At 37.1% G+C, this 21,613-nt stretch overlaps 1 protein-coding gene across 3 annotated transcripts in view; it reads right to left on the bottom strand.

Moving 5' to 3' along the window:
* Positions 1–2,047: 2,047 nt before the first annotated feature.
* Positions 2,048–21,613, bottom strand: part of phf21b (PHD finger protein 21B) — an 87,071-nt gene continuing 67,505 nt past the window's right edge. For all 3 annotated transcript variants that reach the window (XM_048154983.1, XM_048154981.1, XM_048154982.1), the window contains 11 exons: positions 17,100–17,192; positions 15,317–15,661; positions 15,044–15,169; positions 12,663–12,714; positions 12,157–12,233; positions 12,022–12,076; positions 11,699–11,721; positions 9,342–9,500; positions 9,015–9,081; positions 8,829–8,932; positions 2,048–3,441 (listed from right to left, as the gene is read on the bottom strand). In XM_048154983.1, coding sequence (XP_048010940.1) covers positions 3,178–3,441; positions 8,829–8,932; positions 9,015–9,081; positions 9,342–9,500; positions 11,699–11,721; positions 12,022–12,076; positions 12,157–12,233; positions 12,663–12,714; positions 15,044–15,169; positions 15,317–15,661; positions 17,100–17,192 — 1,365 coding nt within the window. In that variant the 3' untranslated portion in view covers positions 2,048–3,177. The remainder of the gene's footprint in view (positions 3,442–8,828; positions 8,933–9,014; positions 9,082–9,341; positions 9,501–11,698; positions 11,722–12,021; positions 12,077–12,156; positions 12,234–12,662; positions 12,715–15,043; positions 15,170–15,316; positions 15,662–17,099; positions 17,193–21,613) is intronic.

Raw genomic sequence — 21,613 nt, 5'->3', positions numbered from 1 at the left:
AGAACAGAGCACTGATATAGTTTCATTTAAACAATTCTAGTATTCGTGGAAAGGGCTGATATTAATATCACATCCCACTGCCCTGCCATATGCTGTCATTTTCTCAGTCAGCATCGTCTTGTTTTCCAATAAAAACATCTCAACAGACTAATTTACTTTATACTTGTTTTCAGAGAATCATTTCTAAAGGAAAAAAGTAGAGATATTTACCTTTTTTACTGGAAAACAAGAAAATAATTTAGTCTAGTTACTGATTTTGATACAGTCTGTACTCAACAGGAACGACTGTTACGAAACAATCCAACAGATGATATGCATTCAAATACATTCTGAATATGATAATACAGGACCCGAATGAGACATTCTGTGGGATGAGATTTAAAGTTTGTCAAGAAAACAAAAACAAACAGCACTTTTTATGATGTCTGTATACATATATACAATACGTACCCATTTATGGTTATACTTTAACATAATTTTTGCGTTGGTCTCATTTTAATGCATTGTACTTGTGACCATTAATAAGTATTAGAATTTGTTATAAGTGTGGAAATGATAATTTGTCAATAATACTTTTATAATGTAGAAGTAACACGTTACAGTAAAGCTTTACATATTAATGTTAGTTAACATTTTTACAACATTAATAAATCTTGGTTGAATTTAATCTCTACATACATATAACTTGATTTAACCTATAACTGTAACAAAAAAAAGCTATAGTTAAAGGGTTAGTTCACCCAAAAATGAAAATTCAGTCATTAATTACTCACCCTAATGTCGTTCCACACCCATAAGACCTTTGTTAATCTTCAGAACACAAATTAAGATATTTTTGATGAAATCCGATGGCTCCGTGACGCCTCCATTGACAGCAAAATAATTAACACTTTCAGATGCCCAGAAAGCTACTAAAAACATAGCGACGAGAATACTTTTTGTGCGCCAAAAAAACAAACAAAATAACGACTTTATTCAACAATATCAAGTGATGGGCGATTTAAAAGCATGAAGCTTTACAAATCTTTTGTTTCGAATCAGTGGTTCGGAGCATAAATCAAACTGCCAAAGTCATGTGATTTCAGTAAATAAGCCTTCGTTATGTCAAAAGTGTTTTCGAAATTTCAATGGTTCACCACTGGGGGGCATGACTTTGGCAGTTTGATACACGCTCCGAACCACTGATTCGAAACAAAAGATTCGTAAAACTTCAAAGCTTCATGTTTTGAAACGGCCACCACTAGATATTGTTGATTAAAGTCGTTATTTTGTTTTTTTGGTGCACAAAAAGTATTCTCGTCGCTTCATAACACTGATATACAGTCACATAAATATGTTTTTAGTAGCTTTCTGGGCATCTGAAAGTGTAAATTATCTTGCTGTCAATGGAGGCCTCACTGAGCCATCAGATTTTATCAAAAATATCTTGTGTTCTGAAGATGAACGAAGGTCTAACGGGTGTGGAACAACATGAGGGCGAGTAATTAATGACAGAATTTTCATTTTTGGGTGAACTAACCTTTTAAGTAAAAAAATTTGTTTAATTCCAGACAGTAGAACTAACAATTGTACAAAGATTAATAAATGCTGTAAAAATACAATGAATTGTAAGTTTATAAACATTAATGCAATAGCATATGTTAACATATGGCGCTGAACTGTAGTGTTACCACACAATATTACACTACATATACAGACTTCATAGAAAATGTTACACAAAAGACAATGTACAGACACTACCAAATGTAACACCGTAATTTAGCTGCATATGAATTCAGTAGATATTCCTTTTAAACTGAAGAAAACTGTGATTAAATAGCCCTTGAAGGTACACATAGATGATGTTATTCATTATTTAACACTAAATGAGTTTTTTACTGAAATCTCCTTCGTTGAGAATGATAGTGCTGTCATTAACTGTGTGCGTCTGGTTATTTTGCGACGTGTTAATGATGTGGCGTCCGTTTTCAAACCACGCAGGAAGACAAACCATTCAAATGAACATGCTAAACTTTCCCTCCAAATTATTTCCTATTTTTTTTCTCCATTGAGTGTTTTAGATATGAATTCTTTACTTTTATTCATCAGGCAGTGTTCACTTCTAACAATTTAAAATAATAATAATAAAGATTAAAATAATGCAACTTGTGGTATTCTTGGAGTGAGACGAGTAAATGAAAACATAAAACACTTCAGTGAAAAGTAAAAACAGACAAGAGAGCAAGATGAGATGAAAACATTATACAGTTAACGGTACAAAAACACTCAGGGTTTTTGGCATATTTTATATGGTGGGGAGACAAAATAAACGTTTTTGGATTCCGGGATCAGGCACTCAAAGAACTCAAATGGCCTTTTTGTTTCTGTTGTTGGGACAGCCAAAAAAAAAAAAAAAAAAAAAAAAAAATCATATATGTACAACGATCCCTCTCTCCAATACTTGTTTGAAATTATTAACAGGCATCAGCATGAAAATACTAAATTCATCACTAAAAAGGCTAAATTCTGTTGTTATCTTAAATACTTTGTTCTTTTATCTCTATTAATACTGAAAAATTATTTTTTGTTGTTGCTGTTTTGTTTTTTTTATGTTTGTACGCTCGCAATTACACACAAAATGAAAACATTTCCCTTTCTCGCTTTAACCTGAATTAACATGGCAAACATTGTTCATCGGAAAACGCAAACGAGCATCTATTCGGATATATCAACGTACAGTGCTCTCCATTTCATATGTCGCTTGTCTTCAACTATAACTATGCTAACCATCTCAATAACGAAATGCGAACGATTATTCCCCCCCGAAACGCACACGGCAAACCCCAATAAAAAACCGCAAAGCATAAAAAGAAATGTTTCTATGTAGAATACTTATTTCATATATCTGCAACAGCATTGTAATCTAGTCATAAATACATTAAGGCCAAGAAAAATAATACAATAAAAAACAGTGAATAAAAAAAATCTTGTGAGCACTGTGTGTGTTGGCTTTAAAAAATACTTATGAATCGAGTGACGCTTATTTATTTTTTTTCAATTATTATTATAATTTTTTTCCCTTCAAATTTTCCCATTATTTTATGGTAAGACATTACCAGAAGAAAATGCACATTGGTTGGATATCACCGTCTGGCGATCTTGTACGGAGCTGTTCTGTGTGTTTGTGTGGGTTCGGGGTCAGTTGTTTCCTTGCGGCTGAAGCACGCTTTTGTGCAGTACTGCGGAGGGGCCAGCTGTGGGCGCTGTGGTGCTGGTGCTGCTGCCTGCGGCTTTGATCCACGGCAGTGAGAGCAGCGATGCTCCGGTGGTGGTGGTGGCCGTCATAGTCACTTGAATCATCTGGTCGCGCTGGATGAGTCGAATCAGAGTCTTGAGACGCTCCAGGGATGCTTGAGTCTCCCGCTGCTGACCCAAAAGACGCTCCTTCTGCTCAATGCATTTCTGTTGAGAACAAATTTAAAATCATTCACTTAGATTTTGCCAAGAACATCTGACACAGCAATACCAGTTTAACCAGTGGCGTGAGTTTGGGGCAGGACTATCTGTTTAAACGGAAGATTCGGAAAACCCTTTTTTTTATTCTCTTTGGTGATGCTAGTGGTACAGAAATTGCAAACTTTTAACCTGAGGTGAATAATAAGTAGGTTAAGTTAAAGGGTTAGTTCACCCAGAAGTGAAAATATTGTCATTAATTACTCACCCTCATGTCGTTCCACACCCGTAAGACCTTCGTTCATCTTTGGAACACAAATTAAGATATTTTTTTATAAAATCCAATGGTTCAGTGAGGCCTCCATTGACAGCAAGACAATTAACACTTTCAGATGCCCAGAAAGCTACTAAAGACATATTTAAAACAGCTCATGTTACTTCAGAAGTTCAACCTTAATGTTATGAAGCGACGAGAATACTTTTTGTGCGCCAAAAAAACCAAAATAACGACTTCATGACAATATCTAGTGATGGACGATTTCAAAACACTGCTTCATGAAGCTTCGAAGCTTTACGAATCTTTTGTTTCCAATCAGTGGTTCGGAGCGTGAATCAAACTGCCAAAGTCACGAGATTTCAGTAAACAAGGCTTCGTTATGTCATAAGTGTTTCGAAATTTCAATGGTTCACCACTGGGGGGCGTGACTTTGGCAGTTTGATACACTCTCCGAACCACTGATTCGAAACAAAAGATTCGTAAAGCTCCGAAGCTTCATGAAGCAGTGTTTTGAAATCGCTCATCACTAGATATTGTTGAATAAAGACTTTATTTTATTTTTTTGGTGCACAAAAGGTATTCTCGTCACTTCATAACATTAAGGTTGAACGATTGTGGTCACATGAACTGTTTTAAATATGTCTTTAGTAGCTTTCTGGGCATCTGAAAGTGTTGATTATCTTGCTGTCAATGGAGGCCACACTGAGCCATCGGATTTTATCAAAAATATCTTAATTTGTGTTCCGAAAATGAATGAAGGTCTTACGGGTGTGGAACGACATGAGGGTGAGTAATTAATGACAGAATTTTCATTTTTGGGTGAACTAACCCTTTAAATGTTCTTCTATGTTCATCTTTTTGTTGGTTGATTTAAAAATAAATTATTAAAAAGGGTATGTATCAACCCTGTTATCATATTTTGCCCTTATAAGAGTAAAAAATATATTCCAAAAATAAATAAAACTCTCATAATGATGACATCATCCTTTTGAGAAAAAAAAAAAAAAAAAAAAACTAAATCAAATAAAAGTTACGATATGTCCAAACATGCCTACTTCCATAGGCCTACTATATAGTAGGTGAAAAATATTATGTGACAAGAATAGCATGTATGATTTCAATAGTGTTCATAAAGCAGTAGGCGAAAAGTACCGAGATGATCTACTACTTCTGGCAAGATTCTGAGTGTGCAAACAATGGACACTTTACTATCTAATGAGGCCACAGGACAAGATTTGTGAATGGAGGTGATGTGACGCGACTAATACTGTAGGTCACATGATAATGATGTACTATGTGGTATGGATGCGGTATGTCCGGATTTCATTCATACTACACACATTCATACCATATAGAACATAAGGTTCATTAGTTAACATGAGCTAATAATGAACTGCAATTATACAGCATTTATTAATGTTGTTAATATTAATTTCAACATTTACTAATACATAATTAAATTCTTGTTAACATTAGTTAATGCACTGTGAACTAACATGAACAAACCATGAACAACTGTTTTTTCATTAACCAACATTAACGAAGATTAGTAAATACAGTAACAAATGTATTACTCATGGTTAGTTCATGTTAGTTAATACATTAACTTATGTTTAACTAACGAACCTTATTGTAAAGTGTTACCACTTTCTTAACAGTCACAAAGTAAGTTTCAAACCAAATGTAGTCTTAGTCTCTTCTTTTTAAAAATCTATTAAAAAATGTCAACCCTGTTACCATAATGATGTAACTGATCATTGATAAATTTCTTTTTTCTAAGAATTTTTTCCCCCAAGACTATTAAAGGGATACTTCATGTCGTTCCAAAACCGTAAGACTTTCGTTCATCTTCGGAACACAAAATTAAGATATTTATAATGAAATCTCAGAGATTTCTGTCCCTCCATTGACAGCCTACGCAACTACAACTTTCAAGCCCCAGAAAGGTAGTAAACACATCATTAAAGTAATCCATGTGACTCCAGTGGTTTAACCTCAATTTTAAGAAGCGACGTGAGAGCTTTGTTTGTGCATAATTTACCACATTATTTACAAAATATTAATCTCCAACACACGTTCACGCAACGTCTGCTCTTGAGTCAAACAACATGCATGTGTTATGGTGCTCTCATGAACACATGTTGGAGATTAATATTTGTAAATTGTGGGTTTTTTTTAGCAAACAAAGCACTCGCGGTTAAAGGTCCCGTTTTTCGTGTTTTTTTGAAGCTTTGATTGCGTTTATAGTGTGCAATATAACATGTGTTCATGTTTCGCGTGTAAAAAAACACAGTATTTTTCACATAATTTACTTATCTGTTTCCACTGTCATAAAAACGGGCTGATGACTTCCTTGTTCTATGAAGTCCCTCCTTCAGAAATACGTAACGAGTTCTGATTGTGCCAGCAGTTCCTGTGTTGTGATTCGACAGCAGTTTAGTGAACCTTGCTCGGAAAGGTCACGCCTCTTACCATAACGTGGAGATGCATGCGCTCAGTGTTATTGTAAACATGTCTTTAATTTTACCCTATCAATTTGAGCCGGAATCAGACCCGGTGATTGGACTGCGGGATGAAAATAACAGCGTTTCGACGACATGGCGACAAACACACTCTACAAACGCAACTCTTGTGTATTCCTGTGGGCGGAGGTTAGTCAAAAAACTGTTTTAGTGACGTCATTAAAGAAGGAAGTAGAGGGATGTAGTCCAAACTGGCTGTTCGATGTAGGCGACTTCTGTTAAATAAAATATCTCGCTTGGCATTGAACTTTGAGCTTTAAAATTTTACAGATTTTATTTATACTCTAACAACAACATTACACACTAACTAAAGTTTGAAACATGGGATCACGAAGAACGGGACCTTTAAACCACTGGAGTCACACATCGCATCAAATAGTTCTAGGAACTCAGTTATAGGAACTAGCCACTAGGATCCCACACAGCAGGAGACTCCTAGGCGGATCCGCATTCAAGTCGCCAAACCCGTGTGACTGTCACATTCGTTTTGGCGCCGCACAGAGGATCAGCTCCGCCTCCGAACGGTGCTGTAAATTCTACTGTCAATCAGCGGATCCTGAGCGGACCCATGTCAGGATACGCGGACGCGCCTTTACTGTAACGGTTGTATCATTTTGCGGGTCACAAACAGACCCGCCGCGGAGGTAAGGTTTTAATCGCGATACAGCGCGGATCCACGGTGGGTCCGCGATCCGCCTTCATTGCGGATCCGTCACTGCGCGCAAGTGGAAGCCGATACGGGTCCGTTTGCGGATATGTTCCGGAAGCCGCGATACCTCCACGGCCGATCCGCCACGGAGTCCTTTTGCTGTGTGTGGATGGTTCCCTGGGAACTAATTTCTCTCCCGGGCCATGTTTCTGGTTTCGTTCGCACCGGGAATAGGAACTCTGAAGCGGCCGACAGTGGTGTTTTTCAGTGTGCGTGTGTCGTGGGTTTTTTGATAACAGCGATGGAATGTAAACACATATTTTACACAACTGAAAGAGCAAATAGTGGGGCTAATGGACAAAATCTCCTTTAGCTTTCAGTATTACATATCATCAGGCAGAGAAAAGAACACAACCCTGCAGACAACAGGTAAATGTCGTTATCACTGTTTTCCATGTTTATGAAAAAAAAACTCTTTGGATTACTTTTATGATGTCTGTAATACCTTTCTGGGGCTTGAAAATGGAGGAACAGAAAGCTCTCAAATTTCATTAAAAACATCTTAATTTGTTTTCTGAAGATGAATGAAGGTCTTATGGGTGTGGAACGACATGAGGGTGAGTAATTAATGACAGAATTTTCATTTTTGGATGAACTAACCCTTTAAATGTCAACCTAAACTGTAAAAAATGTCAACCCTGTTACACTTCTGAAGGCAAATTCAAATCTCAAAACATAGTAAAAGGTATTATTTCTTACCTGATAGAAATGTTTATAATCTTGCAAATCTTGTACTTTTTTTACAAAAAGAAATGTCGTTTTGAAAAAGACCAAGTCATGTAGCACAATTAGGGTGACAGCAACACGAACACATACATTTAAGCTAAACAAAACTAATAGTGCATGCTAATTTAAATAACTAGTACAACATTAAAGGGTTAGTTCACCCAAAAATAAAAATTCTGTCATTTATTACTCACCCTCATGTCGTTCCACACCCGTAAGACCTTCGTTAATCTTCAGAACACAAATTAAGATATTTTTGTTGAAATCCGATGGCTCTGTGAGGCCTCCATAGGGAGCAATGGACACTTCCTCTCTCAAGATCCATAAAGGTACTAAAAACATATTTAAATCGGTTCATGTGAGTACAGTGGTTCCAATATTAATATTATAAAGCGACGAGAATATTTTTGGAGTGCCAAAAAAAACAAAATAACGACTTATTTAGTGATGGCCGATTTCAAAACACTGCTTCAGGAAGCATCGGAACACAGATGAATCAGTGTGTCGAATCTGCAGTTCGGAGCGCCAAAGTCACGTGATTTCAGCCGTTGGCAGTTTGACAAGCAATCTGAATCATGATTCGACACGCTGATTCATTTATGCTCCGATGCTTCATGAAGCAGTGTTTTGAAATAGGCCATCACTAAATAAGCCATTATTTTGTTTTTTTGGCACTCCAAAAATATTCTCATCGCTTTATAATATTAATATTGAACCACTGTACTCACATGAACCGATTTAAATATGTTTTTAGTACATTTATGGATCTTGAGAGAGGAAGTGTCCACTGCTCCCTATGGAGGCCTCACGGAGTTATCGGATTTCATCAAAAATATCTTTATTTGTGTTCTGAAGATTAACGAAGGTCTTACGGGTTGTGGAACGACATGAGGGTGAGTAATAAATGACAGAATTTTCATTTTTGGGTGAACTAACCCTTTAAATACTGATTTGAGAAGTTTAGCGTCAGGGCTGGGTACTGACACAGATTTCATGATTTGATTCAGTTCTGATTCACACAAGCTCTCAATTCGATTCAATATCGATTGGTGTTTTATTGATGTCTTTCGCAGTTGAAACAATCCGATTTGTTTAAAATGAAGATCGATTAAAATTGTGTTCTCTATACGGTAACCAAGCCCTATTTAGCACAGTTACTTACAGAGAGAGAACCGCAGAGTCTCTGATCCTCTTCGCTCAGATGTTCACACTCGAGTTTCAGCTCAGTGTTTCTCCTCATTAGCTTCCTGCGTTCCTCCTCTCTCACTACACAAACACACAAATCATCACCATCATCATCACTGAGAACTGAAGAGAGCTAGTGCTTTAAATGTGCTCGACAGCTCACCTGTTTTATGTGTAACATAAGACTGGATGAAGTTCTGTGGCCAAGACAAGTTCTCTTTGTTCAAAACCTTCAAAAGAGAAACAGAACAGAGAATATTAGATTATCTTTTTACATGAAAACAACCTTCTAGTAAAAATATCTATTATAAACATCCTTAAAACAAGATCAATTTACTTTGATAACTACATAAGACACATTTACTTTGATAACTACATAAGACTAAAATAGAGAATTAGGTTGTGCTCAAGTATCCAACACATAAAAAGATGTCTTGCAGACATCCCTGTGCTGCTGGGATCTTTAAAATGTGTGTTCAAAGAAACATACTTTCTTCTGGCACTTGGGGCACATCCAGATGCCCCGGGTGGCAGTTTTCAGAGGGGGATTCAGGCAGTCGGGGTGGTAGGCGCGGGTACAGGTGTGGCACGGCTGAAGATCTCCTTCCTGTTTACACACTGCACAGTGATCATCATGCTGCAGCTCCTCCTGTGCCACACACATTTACAGAAACACACCACACAACAGGTTGTCAGCAATTCTTAAAATGTCCATTTTATTTTAACATGTAACTATTAACCCTTTCACATGAAAAATTAAACTGTAAAAAATTTCAAATATTGAAACTGAGCCTTCAGCAGGATTTCCATTATTTTAGAATGTATCATGTTACCATTTCCATGGCAATGCATTAACGTGTCAACACAATGTTGTCAAATTATATTTAAAAAAAATTGTTTTAATCTTTTTGCAGTTTTAAAAGACTTGTAATGTATTTATATAAATAAAGATTTTACTGTATTGACTTTATTAACTTAATTGTATTGAATGTTATGCAATGGTCATTTGACTTAATTACTAGTGTTTTGGGGGATTTGCACTTTATTCCGAGAACTGAATATTGTAATTTTTCTCAATTGCATTTAAAGCAGAAAAAGAACAGTAACAGTACATTTTTGCCTGTGTGTGTCCACAAAAGAAAGCCATACAGGTTTGAAATAGCATGAGGGTAAGTAAGGCTGCGTTTACACTGACACAAAAAAAATCTGATTGACAGATCAGTTTTTTGTTACACACGTGTAAACACAAAAATGCGCACCCGATCTGTTTGTTTGTTTGTTTGTTTTTTTGCCTCTATTCTGAGCCACTTCCAAATGTGGTTTTAAATCAGATTTATATCCAATATCTGAAATTCTGACCTATGTCTAAACATTCTTATCCGATTCCCCTTGGAATTCCAAGCCACCACAAGGTGAGGGCGACACGTTTGCCCACAAAGATCACTTGTTAATGACGCATTTTGAATCAGATGTGCCAGTATACACTCACACAGCTTTTTTTTTAATGAGGTGTTAACTTTATATATAGCAATTTCAGAAACATCCAGGAGCATGTGAATTTTATAAATAAAACACCTTTACCACTGTAATATACATTATATTTCTCAGCAACGAGTTGAAACTTCACTGTTTTTGTAATTAGCTTCACTATTACATTGAGATGCTGTACAAAAACCGGTTATTCACAATCACAATCTCTCTCTCTCTCATTTATTTCTTCAAATTCATTCAATTTATTTTACTACAGAATTCTATATTTGACGAACCATAGATAAAATAACAGACTACATCTGTTCAGTCTGATTTTGCACTGTGCTGACAGCTTTTAACGCAAGTAATCATGGTACCACCCGACGTGAATTATATAAATAATTTTAATTCAAAACCAGAGCCGCATAATAAAGCCATCACCAACAGAACCATTTTGAGCGGGGATTAATGTAAACACAGATATTGGATACCAGTCGTGTCTAAAGTGAATGTTGTTACGGATAAGGGTAACACTTCTTCCCGAAACGGAAGCTGGTCGCCTTTAGGTGGCGTTCTAGGTTCTGTTGTGTCTGTGTTTGTTTTTGTGTTTTGCAGGGTGGAGTCAAGTGACAGGTGTAACAGGTTGCCTATAATGACTGATAAAAGGATCTGTCTTTCCAGAGAGCGTTGGATCTGTGCTTGGGTTCCTGATTTCATTTGGGCTTGATCTCTGTCCAGCACCAGTTTTTTGTGTTATTGTTATTTTTGTTTGTTAGTTTATTATGTGTTTCTTCTTTAAATAAATATATTTTTGAGTCAACTTGAGTTGAGCGTGACCTCCCTGTTTTGTTACGCTGCCATGAGCCAGGTAGTATGTAACATGTGGGGGCTCGTCCGGGATAAAACCCAAATGAAATCAGGAACCCAAGCACAGATCCAACACTCTCTGGAAAGACAGATCCTTTTATCAGTCCACTCATTATAGGCAACCTGTTACACCTGTTGCTTGACTCCACCCTGCAAAACACAAAAACAAACACAGACACAACAGAACCTAGAACGCCACCTAAAGGCGACCAGCTTCCTTTTCGGGAACAGGTGTTACCCTTATCCGTAACAATGTAAACAGGTGGGACAAAAAAAAAAAAAAACGGATATGGTAAAAGATCGGATCTGTGCATTAAGACTTGCAATGTAAACAGCTTAAATGATGACAAAATTCATGTTTTCATTATATTTTTTGGTCATTTTTGTATATGTTTAAACTATGTCAAAAAAACATATCAGAAACTAAATCTTTTATTACCAGAGATTCACACACACACACACACACACACACACACACACAGACAGAGTGATGTTAGAGTATAGACGTACCTTCCAGCAAAGCTCCTCAGAGTCTAGCATGTGAAAGCAGACAGCAGGTTAGTAGCGTCACACTGACAAGACTGTGTTATTAGAGTTAATCGAGTTTAACAGCAGTGCTGGCGTGTTCAGAAAGTTAAAGCACTGAGTGTTTGGTTTTATTAGTCAACCTTTCATGTCAAATACATCACCGGTTCAACAACTATTAAAACATGAGCACTTATGGAGAATGTGTGGATTTAATTCATTCTGTTCAAACATGTTTCTGTTTTTCATGCATTATTTTTCAGCTCTTCCCCAGCAGCATTATTGACAGAAGCAGAAATCTATTTTACCTCTCGCCGACAAAAACATCCCACTGTTCAGGTAATTGGAGGCAAGTCGTTTGCGCTGAAAAGCAAGATACAAGATGTTTACAAATGAACAACATTTTAAAATGAACCGAAAGGAATTTTGACTGGCAGACAGACCTCTGGTTCAAACAGTCCGCTGTACGCAGGGTTAGCTGTGCTTCGCCTTTTCCTCTCCTGCCGTTTACTCTGGATTTCTAATAGAAATGAAAACACCATCTGTGATGAATCTTTAATCCCTATCATAGTTTTTGTTTGTTTATGTTTTCGTTGTTTCATTCAGAGTTGAGCAGATTTCAGAAAAACTGGCTTCTTTCAAATATGAATTTAATTGGCCACAACATACATGATGGGACTGGAATTTGAACTGGAATGGATTCAACTCGGTCATGCAGCAAAAGAAGGTTTTTTGTCCCCACTATGAATAATGCATTTTTTCAACAGACTAGACATATTTCACCAAGATAAATACTATCAAAACAATTAACAATCATTAAAAAGATTTATATCTTACCAGACAACACCACAAAATGGCCATAACATTAAAAATAAAATACATTTTGACATCAAATTGTCAGTCTATTGATGATTTATTGATATTTTGCTCCATTTCGAACATAACTCACCCTCCAAGTGTTCTGTAGTGACCAGGCCTAGCCCAACCATGAAGGCAATTTTCTGTAGGATAGAAAGTTAATAAAGTTAATACATTAAAAAGTATTCCATGTTTGATGTTAACTTAGGGTGTGTTCACACTTGTCATGTTTGGTTCGATTAAAACAAACCCTGCTGCGATTGCTGTGTTAGTGCGGTTCATTTGAACATGTGTGAACACTGCCATCCGAACCCTGGTGCACACCAATACCTCCAAAATACCATAATATGCAGGCTGAGCACACACAACAAAGCGCATTTATCAAAGCATACAGCATTGTTTTGGATGTTCGGTAAGTTCCGTATCAATACGTCATAAAATCCGACCAATCAGGTTGTGAATGTATCCCTATGCCTTTAGGTTCGGTGGTAAAATTGCCAATCTGACTGCTAATCAGACCAGGACTAAATGTGTTTTTTTTTTTTGGTCCGGACCAAACGAACTGGACCACCCTTAAGCCTTGCACTTCTGGACTAATTTCACAACATGGCCGAACACTGGTAACAGTTCTTTAACTGACTCACTGATTTATACTGCAACCAAAACTGATATTTACTCGATCTGGCAAACTCTAATCTGATTGGCCACATGTAACTTCTCAGTTACACTGTGCCAAAATTCTACAATGATCAGTTTTAAAGAACCAGTCACTCAATTTTACAAATGTTTTTGATGATAATAGCATATTTTCAATTCAAGAGAGTTTTGTTTGAGGCATTAGTAACAAGATATCCTTAAAGGGTTAGTTCACCCAAAAATGAAAATTCTGTCATTAATTACTCACCCTCATGTCGTTCCACACCTGTAAGAGCTTCGTTCATCTTTGGAACACAAATGAAGATATTTTTGATAAAATCCAATGGCTCAGTGAGGCCTCTATTGACAGCAAGACAATTAACACTTTCAGATGCCCAGAGTCAAGTCAAGTCACCTTTATTTATATAGCGCTTTTTACAATGCAGATTGTGTCAAAGCAGCTTTACATTGATAACTGGTATATAATTTTGGCTGCACAGCAGCTCTTAAAGAATAGTGTCAAGGCAGGCAGATCAAAGCACTGTTGAATAAATGTCAAGAATACTGTTGAATATCAAATGTCAAGTCAAATGTAAAGTGTCCCCAACTAAGCAAGCCAAAGGCGACAGCGGCAAGGAACCCAAACTCCAACAGGTGACATCAGGTGGCAAATAGGTGTTAAAATGGAGAAAAAAACCTTGGGAGAAACCAGGCTTAGTCGGGGGGCCAGTTCTCCTCTGGCGAACAGTGCTTTGTTACGATTCAGGGTGCTATCATAAGTCCGATAGGATCGCAACATTCAAAGTATTTCAGTTCCATCCAGTTGAGGATTGTATTCATCACGCCGGTATGGACGGTTTGTTGAGGAGCTGCGCTACTGGCTGTCGTGTCGATGAGGCCTTCCCAATGGATGATCTAGTTGACTCGATCTCTGCATCGATCTTTTGCAAACTGCCAAAGTCACGTGATTTCAATAAACGAGGCTTTGTTACATCATAAGTATTTTGAAATTTCAATGGTTTACCACTGGGGGTGCATGACTTTGGCAGTTTGATACACGCTCCGAACCACTGATTTGAAACAAAAGATTCGTAAAGCTTCGGAGCTTCATGAAGCAGTGTTTTGAAATCACCCATCACTAGATATTGTTGAATAAAGTCGTTATTTAGTTTTTTTTGGTGCACAAAAAGTATTCTCGTCACTTCATAACATTAAGGTTGAACCACTTTAGTCACATGAACTGTTTTAAAATATGTCTTTAGTAGCTTTCTGGGCATCTGAAAGTCTTAATTATCTTGTTGTCAATGCAGGCCTCACTGAACCATCAGACTGTATCAAAAATATCTTAATTTGTGTTCTGAAGATGAACGAAGGTCTAACGGGTGTGGAACAACATGAGGATGAGTTAATTTTTGGGTGAACTAACCCTTTAAATGTATATTCCACATTTATGTACTGTGATTCTGTGATGGACTGGTCATGTATAGGACAAGAAGTTTGGTAAATGGATGACCTCTATTTATAAATAGAGTGTTGTTGCACTCAAGACCAAACTCTGACTCAAAAGTGCTAGACAAACATCCTGTTTTCAGGAGCATTTAGACTCTGCCTGGACTCGAATGATCTAGTCTCGACTAGTCATAGAAAATATGGTTTTAAACTCAGGCTTGACACAGATTTTAGTCCAAATCTGGTCTTGTCCGAACTCGAGTACCACAATACTACTGTATTTAGTTATTTTCAATGCCAATCAGATGGTCTCTTCTTGTCTAAGTGGGATGGACTGTAATGTGGACCAGACCCCGTGCTAACGGTCTAGACTAGCTGTGTATGTACCTCTGGATCTTCCTGCTTTTTGGCTGGAGTCGAGGGATCAGGGCTTGGCTCCTTCACAGGACTGTCAGTTTGTGAGACCGGAGAACTCTTGCAGTTGCTGGGAATCTGTGGCTGAATGATTATAACCTGGATACACACATTAAACCTCTTAAACAAATCAACTGAACAGTATTCTGGGCACCTAAATGTATAATTTGCCACAGCGTGACACTAACAGCATCATGGAAAGTTCAAAGCTGAGCAGCATGTTTATTAGGTAAGTGTCTACAGTACCTTGCTGTCTGGGCTGAAAATCAGCGGTTGCACCTTGATGGCCTCGGTTACTCCTGACACCCCGTGGGCTGCCGGCGAGGCTGCAGAGATGATGGCATATGCGACCCCTGGACTGGCGGAGGCTGTGGACACGCTCGGCACAGACAAGGGCGACAAGGAACTCTCTTCCTGCCCGCTGGACAGTCGCTCATGACTGAAGGTGCTGTTGGCAGTTGGCAAAGATGCGCCTTGGCTTTTTGGGCTGACCACAGCCATGCTCTGCGGCACGACCAGCGTTTGACCGGACTGCTGCTCTCGGCATGGGCTGTGGGGAAGGCTGTCTGGAATGAGGGTCTTTGGCCTAACCTAAATAAACAGAGCACAAAGTTTAGTGCCCTAAGCAGACACCAGCAGCAGATGGTTCTTGGCTTTGGCTTGAAATATTTTCATCTCTTAAATGAAATAGTTCAATCGTTCAATTCTAGTTTCTGTCAGCCTTCGGGTGAAATTTGCTTAGTTTCAAGGTGATTCGGATGAGGTTTAATCAGGGGTGCCAAAATATGTTCCTGGAGGGCCACAGTCTTGCAGAGTTTAGGGTAACATGTACTTACTGTAATTTATGCATAATTACAAGTAACTAACCCTAAACAAACCTTATTCCTAACCATAACCTTATATTAAGTACATGTAGTTAGGCCTACTTAATATTACGCAGCACTGTAACAAGGAGTCTCTATATGGGTCAATGACGAATAAGGTTTTTAAAAGTGTAAAAAAACATAATGGAGATATAAATCATTTTGAAGTTTTATTAAGTGTTAACAATGAGATTATGTGGTTTTTATAATCAATTAACACTGTTTTTGTCATTTTTTACAAGATGGACAAAATTTGTCACCAAAAAAGTCATTCGGTTTGACCAAAATTTCGGTTTTACCGAATGACACTTTTGGTTATACCGAATGACGATATTTTCAAACAATGCTAACAGACTGATATCTAGCTAGCTAGCAAAAGGACAATCAAACATTTTATATTTAGTACAAGTTTTTAAAATATTGCAACATTTTCCACGTTTTATAGCGGTTGTACCAAATGACGATGTTTCAGGACATGCGCAGTTAAAACGTTAATTTTTCAAATGGTTAAAAGAGAGTTAGTTACTTTGCTTTGCAGGGGTCTGAATGATGTCACATCCTGTCACATGATATTGACCGCATGACTTTATCCAAAATGGTCCCTTTATATCGGTTACTCCGAATGACATCAATGAAATTAATTTTTCCGGACATTCTTTCTCATAACAAAGCAACGACTTCTACACATAATTTTAATAATATTTTGCACTATATTGATATGTGATGTTATAAAATCATGCCAGAATAAAAAAATATATACATTTATTAAATTTTAAGATATTTTAATCACAAATAAAATGGCTGTATTAGCCTTTGAACGGTTTAACCAAATGACCTTTTGACACTTCAAAATCTTTAAAATACCTTTATATGTAGCTAAATATAATTAATCAAATCAATTATTAATTCAATATTACCAATGATGCATCTCCCTTCAAAGAATGAGTCAATTTTATGTGAATTATTGCACTAGGTAAATAAATGTGACTACTACGAATCTCTCTCTATCACTTTCAGCTGCGTCTGTTAGGAGCGGATTATCCATATAATTCTTTGGTATATTTTAAAAGTGTCCGCTAGAAATACTATTAATAATTAACAAGGCACTTTGTGGCATGCAAATGTAAAAAGGTTTGATGAATTGTTCATTTAGTGTTGTGCACTACCTGAGGTAGAACGCTGGGTGAGTGTCCTGCCAGTCGCTGCAGAGAGCTGATGTGAGGCACCTTTATAGGGATCGCGGTGAGGGCTCCCAACATCTGTCAGAGAGAAAGCAAACATATAATGAGACGGGCAGAGCAATCATTTCACAGACAGAATGATGAAAAAAGAATTTATTGTTCATGCTAACCAGCCAAATAGTACAGAAGAGCAAGTAAATTGAGTAAATTGGGTTGGACTCATTTCTTGGCTCATTTTGAGTCAGTCATGAGGTGGTGATTCAGGTGATGACTTTGGTTTCAGTGAGGTAGTTTGTTTGATAATGTCAATTATTGGTCAGAACAAATCGGTGAATCAGTGGGTTGGATGATTGATCCAGACAGTTATTTCTGGCTAATTCATGCTCATGCTGGTGTCCTTTGAAAATTCAAATCTGCATATGAAACAAACATTCACAATAGTACTAGTATATAAGTTTAAAGCTCAGACCTAAACTCTGATGCCTACAGTTGTGGAAAATCTAGTAAATCACCCTTAGAAAATAATTTTAAGTTTTACATAAAGACTGTATTAGGTAAGTCTTCACAGTTCGACAGTCACTGGCTGCTTTCTGAATAAGTACTTATTTTGATTAAGTTCTTACTTTGTATGGTCTATATAGTATGAATGTGTGCGGTACAGGCGTACCACACATTTGTCATGTCGCTGTCGTGACCTACAAAAAAGTCAGTTATGATGCTTCACTACCATTCATAAATCCTCTCCTGTGGCGTCATGGGATAGTAAAGTGTCCATTTGATGTGCACATCAGAATCTCGGAAGTACTAGTAGGTCATCCAGGTACTTTTTGCCTACTGCTTTATGAATACTGTGAATTCAGACATAGTGCTCTTTTCACATGCTGTTTTTCATCTAGTATATAGTAGGGAAGTATGCTGCCATCATTTTTATCCCCTCTGTAATGACAACGGTCAACCAGAACCAAACACTGCCCTGAGATGAGAAGGTGAGACATTCAAAATTGGTCTTTTTACTTTTATTTTAGATTTAAAGGGTTAGTTCACCCAAAAATGAAAATTCTGCCATTTATTACTCACCCTCATGCCGTTCCACACCCGTAAGACCTTCGTTAAAGGTGCTGTAGAACGTCTTTTTAAAAGATGTAATATAAGTCTAAGGTGTCCCCTGAATGTGTCTGTGAAGTTTCAGCTCAAAATACCCCATAGATTTTTTTTTTATTAATTTTTTTAATTGCCTATTTTGGGGCATCATTAACTATGCGCAGATTCAGGCTGCGGCCCCTTTAAATCTCGTGCTCCCCGCCCCCGGAGCTCGCACTTGCCTTAACTAGCATAAACAAAGTTCACACAGCTAATATAACCCTCAAAATGTATCTTTACACAGTGTTCGTCATGCAGCATGTCTAATCGCGTAAGTATGGTATTTATTTGGATGTTTACATTTGATTCTGAATGAGTTTGAGGCTGTGCTCCGTGGCTAAAGCTAACATTACACACTGTTGGAGAGATTTATAAAGAATGAAGTTGTTTATGAATTATACAGACTGCAAGTGTTTAAAAAATGAAAATAACGACAGTCTTGTCTTTGTGAATATAGTAATAAACTATGGTAACTTTAACCACATTTAACAGTACATAAGCAACATGCTAACGAAACATTTAGAAAGACAATTTACAAATATCACTAAAAATATCATGATATCATGGATCATGCCAGTTATTATTGCTCAATCTGCCATTTTTCGCTGTTGTCCTTGCTTGCTTACCTAGTCTGATGATTCAGCTGTGCACAGATCCAGACATTAATACTGGCTGCCCTTGTGTAATGCCTTGAACATGGGCTGGCATATGCAAATATTGGGGGCGTACATATTAATGATCCCGACTGTTACGTAACAGTCGGTTTTATGTTGAGATTCGCCTGTTCTTCGGAGGTCTTTTAAACAAATGAGATTTACATAAGAAGGAGGAAACAATGGTGTTTGAGACTCACTGTATGTCATTTCCATGTACTGAACTCTTGTTATTCAACTATGCCAAGATAAATTCAATTTTTAATTCTAGGGCACCTTTAATCTTCGGAACACAAATTAAGATATTTTAGTTGAAATCCGATGGCTCAGTGAGGCCTGCATAGCCAGCAATGAAATTTCCTCTCTCAAGATCCATTAATGTACTAAAAACATATTTAAATCAGTTCATGTGAGTACAGTGGATCAAATTTTAATATTATAAAGCGATGATAATATTTTTGGTGTGCCAAAAAAGCAAAATAACGACTTATATAGTGATGGCTGATTTCAAAACACTGCTTCATGAGCTTTGGAGCATAATGAATCAGCGGTTCGGAGCGCCAAAGTCATGTGATTTCAGCAGTTTGGCTGTTTGACACGCGATCATGATTCGATACGCTGATTCATTATGCTCCGAAGCTTCATGAAGCAGTGTTTTGAAATCGGCCATCACTAAATAAGTCTTTATTTTGCTTTTTTGGCGCACCAAAAATATTCTCGTCGCTTTATAATATTAATATTGAACCACTGTACTCACATGAACTGATTTAAATATGTTTTTAGTACATTAATGGATCTTGAGAGAGGAAATGTCATTGCTCTCTATGGAGGCCTCACTGAGCCATCGGATTTCAACTAAAAAACCTTATTTGTGTTCCGAAGATTAACAAAGGTCTTAAGGGTGTGGAACGGCATGAGGGTGAGTAATAAATGACAGAATTTCCATTTTTGGGTGAACTAAACCTTTAATAAAAGATGTTGAAGCTGTGCTGTAGCCTAAAGATCTTGAATTACTTAAATAAGGAGTCATGTGGATGTTTAACTGAGTATTCGACTCAGCAAAAAATAACAGTATCAGTATAAAACTGAATTTGCTTCTAAAGCTTTACTTTGCTGTAGATGCTGTTACTTCGTCGTCCACGGCCGCAGTGTGCACCGATCTTACACTTTATGTCCTGCTGTCACAGGGGGGTTATATAACCAGAAGAATACAAGACAAGAGTTTGAGCTCTACTGCTTTAAAATCCCTCTCAGTCACTCATCTCTGTCTATTGTGCGCTAGCGAACCAACATGAGGAGGTGGGGCGGCCTGCGGCCTGTTCCCATGACAACGGTCCGGATGAAATGTCTTGCTCCGTCAGGGCTGTGATTTTAGTAATTGCTGAATCCCAGCAGAGAGAGAGAGAGGCTGTAACCTTGAGTTGCGGCATTCAGCTTGTATTTTGTGAAAGTACTGAATTAAACAGCAGGCCTGCAGTGAATTACCCATCAGCCCCTGCAGCCGCCGTTAGATAGAAATGTCAGGTGAACGCTAACAATTCTGCTTTTTCCCCGATGGTCACGGATCAGAAGCTATGAAGCTGAGTCTGGCCTGGAGCCCCATTATGCTTTGTAACTGTAAACTGAAGCACCTATTTTTAGCCGTTTATCAGAACATTACAAAAATGAATTGTCTACTGACACACAAATCTGACTAAATTTTTATAGTATGTGACACTGGCTGATTAAAACAAATAAATTTGACTTTTTTTTTTTTAACTTGTTTTCAAGTAAAATATCTAAAAATCTTTAAAACAAGATGACATTTACTTGTGAGGCAACACTGCATAAGATATTAAAGCATTAGTTCACTTTCAAATAAAATTTTCCTGATAATTTCCTCACCCCCATGTCATCCAAGATGTCCATGTCCTTCTTTCTTCAGTCGAAAAGAAATTAAGGTTTTTGATGAAAACATTCCAGGATTATTCTCCTTATTAATGAACTTCAATGGCCTCCAAACGGTAGCACTTGGAGGGCGATCATTTGTTTATATAAAGCATATACATTTACATTTTTTTAGAAAATGACCAATTATTTCGCTAGATAAGACCCTTATTCATCGTCTGGTATCATTTAAAGCTCTTTGAAGCTGCACTGAAACTGTAATTTTGACCTTCAACCATTTGGAGGCCATTGAAGTCCACTATAAGGAGAATAATCCTGTAATGTTTTCATCAAAAACCTTAATTTCTTTTTAACTGAAGAAAGAAGGACATGGACATCTTGGATGACATGGGGGTGAGGAAATTATCAGGAAAATTTTATTTGAAAGTGAACTAATCCTTTAAGACTTGTTAAGATTTTAACTACTTAAAACAAGTTCAAACAGTATCACTGATTCAATTATTTCTGATTTTACAATTAATTTACATCAGTCAATCTAAAATCTGTCTTTGCATGCAATTTCTCTTAGCAAAACTTGATGTAGCTAAAAATGTTAGTTATAATGTAAAAATATTCTTTCCCGTGTTCAACATTTTACTATATTTTTATATGTTGCGTCGTCTAAAAAACATCCTTTCATTTGAAAGCAAATAAAAAAATATCAAGATATATACTGAATATTATGAACAAAAATCTTAAATGCTGAGAGCAGAGCAGTCAGTGTAAATTTGAGGAGAATAATTCATGTGATATTGTTCATTAAATTGGGTAACCAGATTG

Source organism: Megalobrama amblycephala, linkage group LG14 (assembly GCF_018812025.1).
Source record: "Megalobrama amblycephala isolate DHTTF-2021 linkage group LG14, ASM1881202v1, whole genome shotgun sequence".
NCBI classification, from domain to species: domain Eukaryota; kingdom Metazoa; phylum Chordata; class Actinopteri; order Cypriniformes; family Xenocyprididae; genus Megalobrama; species Megalobrama amblycephala.
This window is presented reverse-complemented; position numbering and strand designations above follow the sequence as displayed.